The following is an 18,846-nucleotide window of genomic DNA, read 5'->3' as shown; positions in this document are numbered from 1 at the left end:
AAAAATCTGTAAAATCGAATTTATTACAATTCAAGTTCTATTAAGTTCATCAAAATGAGGTTTGAATTGTTGTTTTAAAATAAATGGCCTATTACAATAACTTGGTTTTGAGTTCCTTTAGTAATAAGACACAACTCTGGCGCCACCTAGTTCTTTTGGCAGGGACATTACTACTACTAACGTTAGCTGGCGCACACGTACTAAAGAACAAGTAAGTTCATTTCTGACATTTAAATGCATCGGTAAGAGGCGGAATCTTTTTGTCTCTCAATTTCCCGGCACTGCCTTTACGTTTTTTACGACACCACTTCAGTTCCCCGCACAAACAAACAGCAACTCGCTCTTGACGTGCTGCCAGTGTTATGAGTAGCATCCAGCTGCAGCGCCGGGGCCGGGGCTGGGGGCGGGGCCGGGGGCGGGGCCTGTGGCTTGGCTGGGGCCAGGCAGCGGCCAGGCAGTACGCAGGATTTAAAAGATTTCCAGTCAAGTCCCAGTTCACCATCTTACCTGGATACCTCTGAAATGACTGACAAACCTCATTTTAAAGAACTGCTGCCTCAGGAGGAATTACTTTTCGTCATTGTTTACGCCTTGAAGAGCATCCAAGCTCTTTGTATGAAAAAAAGAAAAACATGAGCCACCTTCTCAGAACAGATATGAAAACACTGGCCAACAACTTTTCCTCATATTTTCTTGAATGAAGCTCTAAAGCTCATTTTAATACAAAAAGTTGTGCTATTCATTCACCATAATGGAATGTCAAGAGAGAATGGCGGCAGGCTACAGAGTGGAATCTGAAGCAGTGGTTCTCAACTGGTCTGGCCTCGGGACCCACATTATACCATGGTCATTAAGTTGCACCACGCATTCCGCGACCCATTCAGATCAAGTCTGCGACCCCCAAATGGGGGTCGCGGACACGAGACATGTAGTCTTTCTCATTACGTTTTTCTCTACAGTAGAGAAAACGCAATGAGAAAGACTACATGTCTCGTATATGACGTTGCGACTGGTGTGGACAAGACCGACAATCTCCCCATCGGCATAAGAGAGAGCAGTAGTTCACAAAGCAGCCTCACAGAAAACCTAACATTATCAAACTTCTTCGCGAAATTCTTTCGTTTTCTTTGCATGAAAAATTATCATTTGAATCCAAAAACAACATATTTGTAATCCAGGGCATATAAAGACTGGGACCAGAAAATAATTACTTTCTCTCCATTGAAACCCATTCATATTTTTCTATCTCGTAGGTCCCATGGGCTCTACTGGAAGGGGCGGAGTTCGCCACTCTATACGTCCATGGCCATGTGACACAGCCTATAACCTATTCTTGAAAGCAAAACACCAAGCTCATTGATTTAACGAGGCAGGGTTATTTGAAACAATTAATTAAATATGTTTGAGAGGTCATCCCTCCTCCTGAGTGTGCTTTTTTTTTAATTGATTATTCTACTTCATTTAAGAATGCTCGATTCTGATTGGCTGGGAGGGGTGCATTAATCCGGCATATTGCCCGCTGATTTGTCGGTTCTACTTGCTGCTGACTGAGCACAGTAGATCAATACGCCGCTTGTATGTTTTCTATCACATACATTTCCAACATGAGGTCCATAGTAAAAATAAACCAAGGAGTGCATGTTTGATCGATCGGCATTAAAGCTGACTTGATACGAATGTAGCAACTACGTTATTAAACTAGTGACCAGATCCAGCCTTGTGTGGTTGCTATAGAAACGAGTTACCTACAGCTGAGCTAACGTTATTCACCGTAGTTCTACTTTTCGAGGGCGATGAACTTAAACAGAGTATACATTTAATAAGCATGCAATACGAATAAGAAAAAGGCTAATTATTAAAGTAATTGAATTGTTTTATTATGTTGGCCGGCGCGAAGTAGAATAAACGGAATAATCACATCAAGGCAGGGCAATAAACAGTTTGATATGCCCGGCTCGCGGAAGGTTACCGGTAAGCCGTCCACGAGCCGGGCATATCAAACTGTTTATTGCCCGGCCTCTTGGTGATTATTCCTTACTAATTCACCGTTGCCAAGTATAATTGACCGCTGTCAAGGTAAGCAAAGGCTTTTTTTGCCTCTCATGGCGTCTTTGGTAGCACTCCGCAAGTAGTCCGATAAATTGTCAATCCCAGCGTCTTCGGTTGCAAAGCGACGTCAACGTCTTTGGCGGACTATTAAATCTGCTGGCTACGTAGGCCTACGTCAATGTAGCCGCTAACAGTTACTGCGCATTTTTGAAAAGTGAAGCTGGATGAGTTTTGGCTAGCTTTCTTTCATTTCTAGTTCATCATCATGGATATTCGTAAGTGGTTGAAAAGCCCTGGCACCAACAGTCTAATAATCAGTCAGATAATTTCCTGGACCCATCAAAGGTAACCGTAACACCTCTCCTGCTATTAGCTGGAACTGATGTGGCTGAATCTGAATATACTGTGGCTCGTGAGTTCCTGATTAAGAAAATGAATGACACCCTGATTCCCCCCGAAGACGGAAAATGTACAATAGCAAACATCCTTAGCACATTCAACTGGGCACTCCAGTCTATGCCGACTGTTCTCACAGCCTACACCTTGCCCTAACTTTAGGAGCTTCCACAGCAATGTGTAAAAACTAATTTTCCACGTTGAAAAACGTCTTCTCAGAGCATCGGCGCGGTATGCTGCACAGACGCAAGGCCCAGCAGATTCAGCTTGCTTTTGAAAAGGACCTGACTCACAAGTTTACGTCTGAGTGGAAGGATATGTTGATGAGGAGGTTCAGCTCGGAGAAACGCCGCCTCCCGCTGAGGACAGGGAGGGAGGGAGGACAGCGCTGACTCCACTCAAAGTAAGCGTGTGCGTGTGCGTGTGTGATGGCAATGCATATCTCTGTTAACTGCTTTTACACCTAATATGTTGTATAGTCCAGTGTTTTATTGATATATAGGCCTATTCATAGCATTGCTTCTATGTAATGTATTGCTTTAAATGATGAGGAATGATGTGATGTTATAGGCTACCGGGTCATATTGCTGTTGGTTATGTTTAACGTGATGATTATGTGCTGCGCGAATAGAGGAAATATACGTACTGTAGGCTAATAATAATTGGGCCCCCCTATGCATTTCATTTGCCCCCCTTAAGACTCAGGTCTGGTGACGGGTCTGTTAACATTAATGTCTATCTGACGGACCCCCACGTGGAATAACAAGGCAAAAGGTACACATCTTTTGGCGATGCATCACACTTTTGACAAGTAGGGAGTGAAGACTGTCTGTGTTGGATGAACAGGCCATTAATGTTTGAGCTAGCACCACTTTCTGCCCTTTCCCCTGTTCCTGTCCTAAATTTTCATTCATTTAGTAAAACGACATCAAGCAACAAAAACCTTGTCTTTGAGCATCTACATTTTATAGCTGTTTGTTTAATTTAGATTTGTTTAACATCAGCAAGTCATGTTTACATCGCTACACCACCTAGACAGCCATTGTGATTGTGTATACGACCCCACGAACCCTACAATTCAATGTTCGAGGCTGTGTTCATTGCAAATTAGAGCAGTTCATCCAGCCAAGGTGTTTAGAGCATGGCGCTAATAAAGATCAAGATCGCAAGTCCTTTACTCATTCCTACCAATATTAGTTTACACATTCTAGCAACAATTACACACTTAAGTTTCAGAGACCTTAATGCCTAAAAACGTACAAAAGCCGAAATGTTAACATATGCAATTTCGAATGAAGTAATTTGATCGGATAAAATGTTGGATTTGACTTACAAATGTACACAATGCAGGTGCTGTTGGTCTTTTTGCAGTGACTGAAAGTATCTACATTTGGATACGCAAACTGATGTGCTTGCTCATCTCCATTTAAAAATAAAATAGTTTGAACCAAATCTCCTCAAAAATTCATATTATTTATTGCATCTTATATCTTAACTTTTTATCACTTTTAGAAATGTACCGCACAACCACCAGATTAAATTATATTAGGACCTGGTTGATGGATTTCAGTGGCAGGTTTCTCTCACAGCAGAATACACACTCTCCTGAGTCCTTTCACTGTTCTTCTTTCTTGCTTTGGTTTTCCTGCCAGAGAACTCCAACGCTGCATAGTTTTCCAAATCTGTTTCTCCGTCCTACAACAGAAGCTTATTACTACCAAATCTAGCAAATCACTACCATCTTCTTAGAGGATTCACAGCTGTAAAGTGCGAAAGTCAAAGCTACAATCCTACTTTTGTGCTGGGAGCTAATAATGCTAACAACATGTGGTCTGCTGCCATAACAAAATAGATCAGTTAATTTGACCAGGTAGCTTAAATTCATCTAGTTAAGATATTGCGATCAAATAACATTTATAACTTGTTTTAATATTGCAGGGATATCCCAACTGAACAGATCATATTGCTTTTAAATTGGTTTTATGATCTTTGGTTTGCTTTTAAATTGGTTTTATGATCAATATGAATAAAAATACAAACATATAATACAGAAGATACACAGCACAGATATACCTGTTGTTCCTGAATCACTGAGTCATGGGCAACATGGTAGGAGGCTCTCAGTGTTCCTGGGAATCACACAAAGGGAATGATTATTTTATCTATTCAAATATATGCTTCAAACAACTTGTGGTCAATTTCGGTACAATATAATTTCCAAGAGACTAATTTATGGATAAAGATTACAAACTTCTCTATAAACACTCAGGTATCTCTAACCTGTCATTAGCTCATATCAGGTCGTATCAATAGGCTAAGTGTATAATGTACTGTACCTTTGCAATGCTCACAAACTTGCTTTTTATTTCTGGTTTGAAAGAGGATTATAATCACAACCAGACAGCAAGCCAACAGTATTCCAAGCACCACGGTTGCTAGATGCCTGTAGGGTTCTAGAATCAAACAGAAAAATGTGTCACTCATGGTATATTTTGTATACAATTACATATATTGTACTGGAAGTTCATATAATGAAAACTGAAATACTACAATACTTTCCTGAATTTGAAATAATGTAATCTATTCATGTCCTGGCAGATAAATAACCTAAATGATACATTTATTCTAATGAAATAATCCATTGAACTTGAAGTAGGAACGATATATATAGTATTGGTATTGACCTGTTTTGTTAGTGTCATTTTGCAACACGTCCAGCTTAGTTCCATTTCCAAACACAACTGCCCCACATGCTGCCAGGGCACAGTAGTAGGTCCCAGCATCAGAGGAGTCTACATTGTTCTTGGGGAGAGTGTAGACACAGCTCTGTGGAGCAGACGGAGGCCCAGAACTCTCCTGACATTCACCACTCCTGTTTCCATTCATGTAAATGGCAGCAGGGTGAGATGGTCCTGATCTGAACCAGTACACACTGGGTTCCCCTTGGCACTGGTTACTGTGGTCCGTCCTCTGGGAGGTAACAGAGCACTGGAGAGCCACAGGGTCTCCCAGCTGAGCTGATGCTGACACAGGCTGTTCGACCACAGTCTGGGAGACAAACCTCTGGTCATTTGGATCTGAACAGTTAAAAATAAAACAATCATCAGAAGAAATAAACCAAATATCTTTGCAGCTCTTTCAGAGAAGATTATTTTTGATCATGATATTTAAAACAACAAATATCCAAACAAATATATGATTTACCTTTGACGGTCAGGAAAACACCATTGTTCCAAATGTTTAGATATTGTCCTCCTTGATTACAGAAATAATTTGCTTCATCCTCTTTTTGAACATTGCTGATTGTCAAATTGAAGTTACTTCCATTTCCTGCTTTGAACCTCAAAATAAAAGACGGGTAAATCTTTGATGTAAAATACCTGCTAGCTACCATTTGGGGATTATATCCCAGAGATTGCCTGTACCAGTATAACTCTTCATTGATATTCTGGTTTTTCAAAACTGTACAATTGAGAGTAACAGTATCCCTAAGTTCAACTTTTTTCAAATGGAGTAATTGAGGATCCTTTTGGGTCTGAATCAGCACTAAAACATAAAGAAATACAAGAAAGAAACTTCCATCACTATTGTTGTACATTTAGTATGCAAAATGGAATAACATCATACTTCAAGAATTATGATTGCAATAGATAATGTACAACTATACAAAAAAATATACTTACATGCAGTACTCAGAATTGTTATTGCGGTACTCAACAATGTCATGGTTTAATGCTGAACCAGCGCTGGACTCACTGAAGTGAATGATTCTGACTATAGACTAACATTTACATATCCTGGGACCACTGTGATTGGTTGAACTTGGAGGCACTGAATGATGCAAGCCACAGATTGACTTAGTTACTGCGAGGTAAAGTTCATGTTGGATTTAAATCTAATTTGAACACTGAAAACCATTGTCGTTCACTTTTGTTTTTGTCTAACTGGTATTTTCCCTGAATGATGAATACATTTGATTTTGCTTGCTGGATTGCTATCAATGTTATGATTTCCATTGTAAAATAGAAATATCTCTCACACACACACACGCACACACACAGTTTATATAGCTTAAATGCCTGATCATTAGATGGTATGAAGACAGAAATGGGGAGTACTGTATTGGAGAACAAATCTAGAGACATGTTAATTATGTCACATTGCTATGGGTCGAATAGAAAATGGGAAATGTAGCCTATGTATTACCATTATCAGTAGAAGTGGTAGTAACAGTAACATTAGTAGCAGACACTGTAGCATTAGTAGTAGTTAAAAAACACTGAAAGTGACGAGTTAAAATGCACCTCTCTATGACCACACCTCTCCATGACAGAACTTATTGAATTAGTTTAATTCTATTAGATCGAGTACCAAAATGAACCTGTGAACTGAACTGAACTGTGTTGAACTGTGTTAGAGCAACTCCGAGAAGCTCAAGCATTTTATAACCACCACTGTAAGTGGCAGTTAATACAAGAAGCCCATGAAAGATGATGCTTTAGGTTCTTCTTCCTTTAATCTTTCTCCCTGTAGTGTATGTGTTCTAACCACTGGTTTGTTAACAGAGAGTGAGGCAGCAAGTGAGACGCGGGGCGGTGGCTGGTCATGTCTTTGTTTTTGACACACCACCACAACTCGTAACCATACATAGACCTGACTCTGGTCTCAACAGGATGTGTTGCTAAGGTTCTGCAGAAACCAAACATATGGTGAAATGGTTATATATTCCTGTGTGTCTATATATATATATATATATATATATACCGGTATATAATACTGACTGAACCTGAATGGCGACAGTCAGTTTAGTGAACAGGGAATTATTTTAATTGTATTATAGTATTTTATCTGGTATGAATGAATGAATGAATGAATGAATGAATGAATGATCTTTATTGTCAAAATACAGGTACTGGTACAGGTAAATCGAAATTTGGGAGAGCTCCCCCCTGGTGCTTAATGAAAAAGAGGACAAGGAACATACATCAACAATATATACAGTATGATAAATAAAAAATAAATAAAACACTTATATATCTAACTAAAACTAACACATCTAATATAAATCTAACTAAAACTGAGTTAAAGTGCAGTTGAATGACTTGAAAAAACAGTCCTTAGAAAATAAATAAATATTTAATATAATAATATAAATGAATAGATAAATAAATAGATTGTTCGAAGGGAATTGCACAGTTCCCCAATAGCTGCCACATGTTATGGGCGTGTACCATAGTACAAGGTCAGGTGTTGGCAACGTTCAACGCCTGTATGGCCCTGGGGTAGAAACTAGATACAAGTCTGTTTGTCCGTGCAGCCATAGTCCTGAACCGCTTCCCTGAGCGCAGCAGCACAAAGTGTTCGTTACCCGGGTGGGTAGGATCCTTGGAGATCTTGGTAGCCTTCTTGAGGCAGCAGGTGTTAAGCGGGTGTATGTGCTTTAATAAAGAGTTAAGTAAAATAATTAAGGTCGTTGTTATCACCAATTTGGACCACAGTCTTAATGAAGTGATTGATTTTTATTTCAGTTGTACTAATATCTAATACAAGTACTCATTTGGGATCCTATTGCAATTGAGACAACAGTTGCTACATGAGTCCATTCCAGAGACACATACCCACCATTCATACACAGCCAAGGATGTTGTCTCTGTCTTGTCAGGTGTTAAGTGAAGGGCATGCTCTTGTTTCTACCTTTTTGTTCTGCCCCTTCTCTCGCTTTAGTAGTCTCTGTACACAGATCCACTGGCATGTTCCAGGTCATGTGGATTTTGTGTGTGTATATGTATATATATGTGTGTGTGTGTGTATATATATAGACTGAATGTATCTACATTTTCGTCTAAATCTGTTATTTATTGTATCTTGTATCTTTACTTGAACTTGTACTTTTTGTCCCTTTTAGAAATGTACTGCACATCTACCAGATCAAACAATATTAGGACCTGGTTGTTGGATTTCAGTGGCAGGTTTCTCTCACAGCAGAATACACACTCTCCTGAGTCCAATCAATGTTCTTCTTCCATGCTTTGGTTTTCCTGCCAGAGAACTCCAACGCTGCATAGTTTTCCAAATCGGTTTCTCCGTCCTACAACAGAGACGTATTACTAGCAAATCACTACCATTTTAGAGGATTCACAGCTGTAAAGTGCGAAAGTCAAAGCTACAATCCTACTTTTGTTCTGGGAGCTAATATTACTAACAGCATGCTGGTCTGCTGCCATAACAAACTAGATAAGTTAATTTGACCAGGTAGATTACATTCATCTAGTTAAGATATTGTAATCAAATTTCATTTTCAACTTGTGTTACAATTGCCTGGATACCCCAATAGAACAGATAATATTGCTTTTAAATTGTTTATTAAATCTGTGATTTCCATGATTACTTGTTGTTTTATGATCAAAATGAATACAAATACATGCATATAGTACAGAAAATACACAACACAGATATACCTGTTGTTCCTGAATCACTGAGTCATGTGTAACATGGTAGGAGGCTCTCAGTGTTCCTGAGAATCAGAACCAAATAATGTTTACTTTTTAATTTAAAGAATTAAAAATCTAAATTAAAGAATTCAGATTTGAAAACGCAGAAAGGGGATGATTATTTTATCCATTCAAATATATGTCAAACAACTTCTCCTTAAACACTTGGGGATCTCTAAACTCTCCTGAGCTCAAATCAGGTCATATCGATAGGCTAAGTGCATGATGTACTGTACCTTTGCAATGCTCACAAACTTGCTTTTTATTTCTTGTTAGAAAGAGGATTATAACCATAAACAGACAGCAAGCCAACAGTATTCCAAGCACCCCGGTAACAAGATGCATGTTGGGTTCTAGAATCAAACAGAAAAATGTGTCACTCATGGTATATTTTATCTACAATTACATATATTGTACTGGGAGTTCATATAATATCCCCTGAAATATTGCAATACATTTCTGAATTTGAAATAAGGTAATCTATTCATGTCCTGGCAGATAAATAACCAAAATAATGAATGATGAATGTATTCTAAGGAAATAATCCATTGAACTTGATGTAGGAACTATAAATATATATTGACCTGTTTTGTTGGTTCCATTTTGAAACACGTCCAACTTGGTTCCATTTCCAAACACAACCTCCCCGCATGCTGCCAGGGCACAGTAGTAAGTCCCAGCATCAGAGGAGTCTACATTGTTCTTGGGGAGAGTGTAGACACAGCTCTGTGGAGCAGACGGAGGCCCAGAACTATTCTGACATTCACCACTCCTGTTTCCATTCATGTAAATGGCAGCAGGGTGAGATGGTCCTGATCCAGATCTGAACCAGTACACACTGGGTTCCCCTTGGCACTGGTTACTGTGGTCCGTCCTCTGGGAGGTAATAGAGCACTGGAGAGCCACAGGGTCTCCCAGCTGAGCTGATGCTGACACAGGCTGTTGGACCACAGTCTGGGAGACAAACCTCTGGTCATTGGGATCTATACATTTAAATAAAACAATCATCAGAAGAAACAAACCAAATATCTTCGCAGCTCTCTCAGAGAAAATGTATTTTTTGATCATGATATTTAAAACAACTAATATCCAAACAAATATATGATTTACCTTTGACGGTCAGGAAAACACCATTGTTCCATATGTTTAGATATTGTCCTCCTTGTTTACAGAAATAACTTGCTTCATCCTCTTTTTTAATGTTGCTGATTGTCAAATTGAAGGTACTTCCATTTCCCACTTTGAACCTCAACATAAAAGACTTGTAAATCTTTGTTGCATAATATCGGCTAGCTACCATTTGGGGATTATATCCCATAGTCTGCTTGTACCAGTATAACTCTTCATTGATATTCTGTTTTTTCAAAACTGTACAATTGAGAGTAACAGTATCTCCAAGTTCAGCTTTTTTGAAATACAGTGATTGAGGATCCTTTTGGGTCTGAATCAGCACTAAAACATAAAGAAATACAAGAAAGAAACTTCCATCACTATTGTTGTACATTTAGTTAAAAAAATTGGAGAACATCGTATTACAAGAATTACGATTACGATGGATTATGTACAAGTATACAAAAGCATTACTTACATGCAGTACTCAGAATTGTTATTGCGGTACTCAACATTGTCATGGTTTGATGCTGAACCAGCCCTGGACTCACTTAAGTGAATGATTCTGACTTTAGACTAACATTTACATATCCTGGGACCACTGTGATTGGTTGAATTTAAAGGCACTGAATGATGCAAGCCACCGGTTGACTTAGTTACTATGAGGAACAGTTCATGTTGGGATTTAAATCTAAACTGAACATTGAAAACAAAAAAAACACTTTGTTTTTATCTAACTGGTATTTTCCCTGAATGATGAATACATTTGATTTAAATTGTACGTATTGGAAAACGTATCCAGAGATTTGTTAATTTTGTCAGTGTTATGAGAATGAGTCTGATAGAAGCATCGCATGAGAAAATGGGAATTGTATGTATTACTATTATCAGTAGAAGTAGAAGCAGTATTGGTTGTAGCAGTAACATTAGTAGCAGACAATGTAGCATTAGTAGTAGTAGTGGAAAAATGCTGAAAGTGAGGAGTTAAATGCACCTCTCTGGGACCTAGGACAGATCTTATGGAATTAGTTTGATGTTTGAGTAACATAATTAACCCGAGCTATAGGCGAGAGATATTGATGGGCTCTGTGTTGGAGCAGCTTCAAAAAACTCAAACCTTTTATAACCACCAGTGTAAGTGGCAGTTATTATAAGCCCATGAAAGATAACACTTTAGGTTCTTCCACCCTTTGATCTTTCTCCCTATAGCCTATGTGTTTTAACCACTGGTTTGTTAACAGAGAGTGAGGCAGCAAGTTGAGAGGCGGGGGCGGTGGCTGGTCATGTCTTTGTTTTTGACACACCACCACACCTCTTAACCATACATAGACCTGACTTCGGTCTCAACAGGATATGTTGCTAAGGTTCTGCAGAAACCAACCATGGAATGGTTATATATTCCTATTACTGACTGAACCTGAATGGTGACTGTCCGTTTGAACAGGGAAAGATTTTAATTGCATTATAGTATTTTTACTTTTAAGTGCTTTATTAAAGTGTCAAATAATTAAGGTAGTTGTTACCACCAATTTGGACGACAGTCTTAATGAAGTGATTGTTTGATTTTATTTCAGTTGTACTAATATCTAATATAAGTACTCATTTGGGATCCTATTGCAATGGAGACAACAGTTGCTACATGAGTCCATTCCAGAGACACATAGCCACCTCGTACACTTCGTACACAGCCAAGGATGTCATGTCTCCGTCTTGTCATTTGTTAAGTGCAGGGCATGCCCTTGTTTTTATCTTGTTTTTGTTCTGCCCCTTCTCTCGCTTTAGTAGTCTCTGTACACAGATCAAATGGCATGTTCCAGGTCATATGGAGATTATATATGTGTATATATATATATATATATATATATATATATATATATATATATAGATATCTATAAATAAAAATTAGTCAAAAATAGTATTTCTAAAGTAGAAAATCTTAAAAAGTAGAATATCTTAAAAAGTAGGAAATATTTTAAAAATCTGAAAAGATGCACGTGATTCCAAGCTAATATGAACATTAAAAAATGGGAATGGAGTCTCTAGGTGAAAAATTGAGGAAGGAGATAGGTCCCAAAGTTTGTAGAGAATAAGAATGAAAGAAAGAATAAAACTTGCGAAGAATAGTTGAGCGCTTGACTCATATTCATTCTAGTAATTTAATAACTTGACCTTATTTGTGGTGTCTCTCTCCCTCTCTTCCCCCCCACACACACACACCTGTGTGGAGTAACCTCTGCACAGATCCGCACACACAAACTCAGAATGTTGCAAACCGCAGACCAGGTACCACACATCTGATATATCTGTGTTTCAGGACAGCCAAAGTCCAGCAACAATCGTGTGTGTGTGTGTGTGTGTGTGTTCATTTGTGATTTTCAAGAGAGAACAGTGTTGTCCTGTTAAAGGGTCCTAATTGAACCATCCAGGAGCTATTGATGAGCCACAATAAATATTAATTTGTTTCATCATAATGTTGTAGCGTAAATAATATGTAGTCGGCCTTCCTTGCAAATTTGAAATCCAAAACATTTATTTCTGTACTGTTCATTACATTATTTTTCATTGCAAATTTCAAACAATGTAGGCCGGTTAGCCAAGTGGTTCAGAGCATAACAGCCCCATGGTCAAGGTCATTGGCCGTTCCTTCTAATACCAGTTTACATATTCTAGCAACAAGAACCCTGTGTCATTACCGATGAAGAATATGATCATAAGATAACACAAATATACAAACATAATGAGAAGCCTTATTTGAACAACTGTTTAACTTTAATTATTTCATCTTGATTTAATTTTCAATTGATCATATGTTATCACATTTTTAGGATTTAGGATTTTAATTACACACAATGCAAGCTGGTTAGTTGTATTTATTAAAAGCAATGCCTGAAAGTTCATTTACTAGGAAACCTCAAATGATATATGAATGCGGGTGCATCCACATTTCAAACATTCATAAACTTTTTCATCTTTAGCAATTTAATGAACATCACCCAGACTACAATATTAAGAAATTCAAACAAGGTAGGGGCCAGGTGGATGGACTTCAGTGGCAAGTTTCTCTCACAGCAGAATACACACTCTCCTCAGTCCTTACACTGTTCTTCTTCATTCCTCGGGTTTTCCTGGCAGAGAACTTCAACGCTGCGTAGTTCAAGGAATCTGTTTCCCCGTCCTACAACAGAAGCGTATTACTACCAAACATCTGAGAGGATTCACAGTTGCATAGAGTGAAATCCTACTGGTGTACTGGTAGCTAATACTCCTGCGACCAGGAACATGTAGGCTTGTAACCACAACAAACTAGAAAAGTTAATTTGACCTGGTAGCTAAACTTCAAGTTCGTAACTTCAACTTACGTTAAAATATTATGCTGCTTTTAAAATACAATTCTATATTTCCATCATTGAAATCCTACGTTTGATAATGATGAATTAAAATGTGTACATATTAAACAGAATTGTAAATGTAGAAGTACCTGTTCCTGGCAGGAGGCACTCGGTGTTCCTGGGAATCAGAACCAAATAACATTTACTTTTTAATTGAACTTTAAATTGTATTTGACATGTTCAAATATATATATATATATATATATATATATATATATATATATATATATATATATATATATATATATATATATATATATATATATATATATATATATATATATATATATATATATATATATATATATAAACACATGTATGAAAATACATAATAATAATAAACAGTGTACAAAGATACAGAAAAGTCATTAAAAAGAAACATGAATATACATATGAATATATGGTAACAATTTATGATTAGGTGCCATAATAGCAAACTAGTCATTACCTAACCCTTTCTTAATATTTGTTAATTGTTACTAAAATATCTATTTGGCACAAGTAAATAATTTTTTCATCATTAATTAAATATTAGATGTTTGAACAACCCTGACCCAACGCTAACACACAACCCTAACCCTAACACAAGGCCCTATCCCTAACACACGACCCTAACCCTAACACACGACCCTAACCCTAACGCACGGCCCTATCCCTAACCCTAACACACGACCCTAACCCTAACGCACGGCCCTAACCCTAACACTAGACCCTAACTAACACACTGCCCTAACCCTAACCCACGACCCTAACCCTAACCTCAACCCTAACCCTAACCCCAACCCTAACCCTAACCAGCGACACTCTGTGGTAAGTGAAAAAAAAAAGATTAACTTCTGCCAAATGGATATTTTAGTAACGATTAACAAAGGGTTAGGTAATGACTAGTTTGCTATTTATTATGGGACCTTATTATAAAGTGTTACCGAATAGGTCTAAATATATATGCATTCATGTCAAACAAAAATCTAGCAACAACGTGCTAGATTTCTCCAAAAATACAATTGACCACAGACTAAATTACGTAGACAGTGATATCCATCCACAGTTGGGGATCTCTAACCTGTCCTGAGATCATATCAAGTCACACCAGTACGATTATAAGTGTATGATGCACTTTACCTTTGCAATGCTCACAAACGTGCTTTTTATTTCTGGTTAGAAAGAGGATTATGATCACAACCAGACAGCAAGCCAACAGTATTCCAAGCATCAGGGTAACTTGATTCATGCCGAGTTCTAGAATCAAACAATCAACAATGAGTTATCTGAAACCATCAGAACCGACATTATTTTCTTATAGAATTACATATAATGTAATGATGATAAGGTGATAATAACCAATATTTCTTTAAAACACCAAAAATGTATGTATGAAGTCAAATTACCTGTTATGGCCAGCTTGGTTCCATTTCCAAACACAACTTCCCCACATGCTGCCAGGGCACAGTAGTAAGTCCCAGCATCAGAGGAGTCTACATTGTTCTTGGGGAGAGTGTAGACACAGCTCTGTGGAGCAGACGGAGGCCCAGAACTATTCTGACATTCACCACTCCTGTTCCCATTCATGTAAATGGAAGCAGGGTGAGATGATCCTGATCTGAACCAGTACACACTGGGTTCCCCTTGGCACTGGTTACTGTGGTCCGTCCTCTGGGAGGTAATAGAGCACTGGAGAGCCACAGGGTCTCCCAGCTGAGCTGATGCAGACACAGGCTGTTGGACCACAGTCTGGGAGACAAACCTCTGGTCATTGGGATCTGAACAGTGAAATATAACAATCATCAGAGGAATCAAATTAAATGCTTTCCTGTTTCTAGACCAAATAAATATTGTGCTTTTGATATTTGAAATGATTCAGTCAAAGGGTTATATCCTACCTTTCACAGATAAAAATGTGCCCTTGTTCCAACTGTTCAAAACACCTTGTTGACAGAAATAGTTTGCTTCATCGCCTTTAGTTACGTTTCTGATTGTCAAATTAAAGTCCGATCCCACTGTGAATCTCAAATGAAAGGGTGGATTGAATGTCATCTTTTCATATGTTTTAGCAGCGACTGTTTGGGGAACATATCCAAGAGATTGTTTATACCAGTAAATCCTTACACTATCGTCTGGTAAAGCTGCACAATCTAGACTAACAGTATCTCCAAGTTCAGCAGTATTCACAGTGATCCAACGAGGAATCTCTTGCGTCTCAATCTGCACTAAACAAAGAACAGTTAGCAACTCATATCTGGTCTTAAACACGATTATACTTTGCATTGTTAAATCAATGTTGTAAACGAATACATAAATTAACCGACGTACCAAACTTTACCTCATAATATCACAACCCTTAAAGGCCTATTTCATTTAATATGAAGAGGAATTTTACTTACATGCCTCTCTTAGAAGTATCATAGCAAACAATCTTGCTAACATTGTGATTTTTTGCGCTGTACTGTCTCAAATGAATGATTTTGACTTTGAAGACCCACATTGACATACCAAAGGTGAACTGTGATTGGCTAGAACTGAGAGATACCGCATGAAGCAATCCAATGATCTGCTTAGTTATCTGTGAGGTGTAGTTCATGTTAGATTGAACAGTTTAGATAACATGGTACTGGGTTCAGCATTCTTTAACATTTTTTCTTATTCTGATAACGCGCGTTGGTTCTAACCACGCCCGCATCTTTTTTCTTCAATCTTTTTAGAAGTTTGCAAATAAGTAGGACTGAGAGTAACCCTTACATTACAATACGGCTAATACTATTTCCTCTTAGTTTTCAGTTGGATTTTAAGTTCATAGGTTAGGATAGCTGGGATAGCATTTACTATCTTTATTTGAGCGGCTATATATGCCCAGAGACGAGGAATAGCCTGAAGCCGCTTAACATCAGCCTATTACATTGAACAGGGGCATTAAAAAAGTTTTCCAGTGTCTTGGTATCATGTATTTTTGTCATCTAACTCTTGATCTACTGTTGTAAAATGGCAGCCAGAAAACGACATGAGTTGAAGGAAAGGTAAATGTAGTTATGTAACCGATATTTAGATTAATGAAACATATTGACTGTGACTGCTCTGCCCTATATCAAAGATTTGCAGACAATATGGGGTCCTGACTTTTCTTTTGTAAAATAACTTGCACTCGTTTTACCTTAATAAAGTTCACTTTATTCATGAGTGGGTCCCTTGATGTAGATTTAAGTGGCGACATAGCATTTTTATCCCTTGTCCCGCGTCCTACATATTGAGACGATGTCCTGCATTTTGATGAGCTCCAGTTTTCAAAATCAAACCACTGTAGGAAGGACGCTGTTCTTTTTTACAATGGCTGTGATACAGCAAAGAAAGAAGGATGTCATCACAGACTGGGTTTGATGTCAATTAAACTGTGCACATGTGGGTCAATTGCATGTTAACCTGTCACTGTCTTTGCTGATACCCCCAATGTGAAAATTGCGAGTCACCACAAAGTCACAGGCTATGCAAATTGAGGCAGAATAAGATGGATACTACCAAGGAGATGCAGCTACAACATAGATTGTGAAATGACTTACATAGAGTAGATTCAATCTCATTGGCATCACGTGTGTGTGTGTGTGTGTGTGTGTGTGTGTGTGTGTGTGTGTGTGTGTGTGTGAATAGGTGTGTTTATGTGTGAACATAAGTGATAACAATAAGAAATGATTAACAAACAGATGATTTGAGGCATGAAAGTGTAGACTGTCTAGTGTCCGTCACAGGATGGCCTTTATGTTTGTGGTTTTAACTGCCTGGTGTCACAGATCCTGTTATGAGCGCTCATCCTGTGCTAACTATGTCAGCACTGTGGTTTGAACGCCGATGCTACTGCTACCAACTGCACCAGAGGATGCTATGCATCTCTCATTCTGTCCCCTTCCTGTAATGGGGGCAAGATTAGTAGATGAGTGGGAGGCATCGCACTTCAGCTAGACTGGGGCAAAGGTAGCCTGCGTTACCACAGCACCCAAAGAATAGTCAATGCAACCTTTAAGCTCACAGCAATATGTAAAACCATTTACACTACAATCGCCAAAACAGCAAGAAAACACAACATATTGAACGTCACTACTCAGGAACCACCCATGTCACTCCCTCCAGGGCAGGTCCACACGCTGTCAGCCAAGTTCTGAGATGGTCTGGGGCTTGGCAGGGTGCTAAATAGTTGTTGTGAATTGACAATTGGTTTTGAGCCAACCTGACGATACATATATTGCTTCAGCAAATGATCCCGATACCTTCATGAATTTATGTTTACCGTATGGCTATTTTGTAATGAAAGGTCCTGCGTGTTATAAACATGTCCTTTCAGATATTTTTTGATCAACCTGATACAGAAATCACGACGGAATTCCCAATTTATTTCCAACAAAGAAACTTTATTAATCATATTAAACCATCAAAAAATATTCAGTATAACATTTTCCAGTCTGCATATTATATGCCTAATTTAAGTTATTTATTAAGTTTGCAAACAAACAAAGAAATCAAACATGAGAATGGTGACAAGCAGGCCAAGAATCTGATGGTAGTACTGATTTTAACCAATCTCTAAGACACGAGATGTTGATGCTGAATAATGGATACACTATTAAATCCTCCTAACTGAATAAACAATGCAATATTTTCAAGCTGATTAACAACTGGTTGTGTTATCACCATGTCATGGGCAACAACGTCCGAGTTTTTTCTGAGAATAAAAACAAAAGGAGATTTACTTTTCCCACATCTAAGTAGTGTATGACGCAATTTTATCAGATCTTGTGTTGGATATAATACAATTCAGAAGCTCTCCCAGACCTGTACTGAGGTCGTATAATCTTTGTGAACAGTCTAAGTGTATAATCAATGTTGCTATTGAAATGCTTACAAACCTTATTTCTTGTTAAAGATAGGATTAAAATCACAAGCAGACAGCAGGCCAACAGTATCCGGTGCACCAACATCGCTACATAACAGTTGGGTTCTAGAATCAGACAATCAAGAATTAATCAGAAGAACTCATCATAGTATTTCTGTAGCACTTCATACAGATGTCCCACTACATACAATATTTTAAATAACATTTAAAATCTGCCACATCACTATAAAAACAGTAGGAAGTAGAATATATTGACCTCTTATGTCCAACCTCTGGTCTTTGAGATCTGCACAATAAAATAAAAGATTATCTATATTTTTTTAATGGGAATTTGGCTCAAATCCAAAAGCATTGGAAACAGGATAGCTTACCCTTGACAGACAAAAAAGTGCCGTTAATCCAACTATCAAAAAAACGTTGCCGACAAAAGTAGTTTGCTTCATCGCCTTTGGTTACGTTTGAGATTCTCAGACTAAAGTCAGACACCCCTTCCACAATGAAGGTTAAATTAAATGGTGGATAAATTGTAATTGAATCT

At 38.1% G+C, this 18,846-nt stretch overlaps 2 protein-coding genes and 1 long non-coding RNA gene across 4 annotated transcripts in view; all 3 read right to left on the bottom strand.

The window, feature by feature from the left end:
• The window catches only part of LOC132466123 (uncharacterized), a 31,679-nt gene that overhangs the window by 5,710 nt on the left and 7,123 nt on the right, over window positions 1-18,846 (bottom strand). The window lies entirely within an intron of this gene.
• LOC132466119 (uncharacterized) lies at window positions 8,301-10,783 on the bottom strand. Of its 2 annotated transcripts, XM_060063168.1 has the most exons (6): window positions 10,525-10,783; window positions 10,047-10,388; window positions 9,521-9,919; window positions 9,173-9,289; window positions 8,904-8,959; window positions 8,301-8,533 (listed from the first exon to the last, which is right to left on the bottom strand). In XM_060063168.1, exons 1-6 carry the CDS (start codon window positions 10,565-10,567, stop codon window positions 8,405-8,407), a joined length of 1,086 nt encoding a protein of 361 aa, XP_059919151.1. In that variant the 5' UTR covers window positions 10,568-10,783; the 3' UTR covers window positions 8,301-8,404. The 2 variants fall into 2 exon arrangements, with proteins under 2 accessions (XP_059919151.1, XP_059919150.1); XM_060063167.1 differs by lacking the exon at window positions 8,301-8,533 and having other exon boundaries at window positions 8,559-8,959.
• On the bottom strand, window positions 15,326-18,643 carry LOC132466128 (uncharacterized). The gene is made up of 3 exons (XR_009527752.1): window positions 18,322-18,643; window positions 15,817-18,137; window positions 15,326-15,637 (listed from the first exon to the last, which is right to left on the bottom strand). It is a non-coding gene; the product is annotated as an uncharacterized LOC132466128 (long non-coding RNA).

Source organism: Gadus macrocephalus, chromosome 10 (assembly GCF_031168955.1).
Source record: "Gadus macrocephalus chromosome 10, ASM3116895v1".
Taxonomy (NCBI): domain Eukaryota; kingdom Metazoa; phylum Chordata; class Actinopteri; order Gadiformes; family Gadidae; genus Gadus; species Gadus macrocephalus.
The sequence above is the reverse complement of the archived record's forward strand: the minus strand, read 5'-3'. Positions and strand labels throughout refer to the sequence as shown.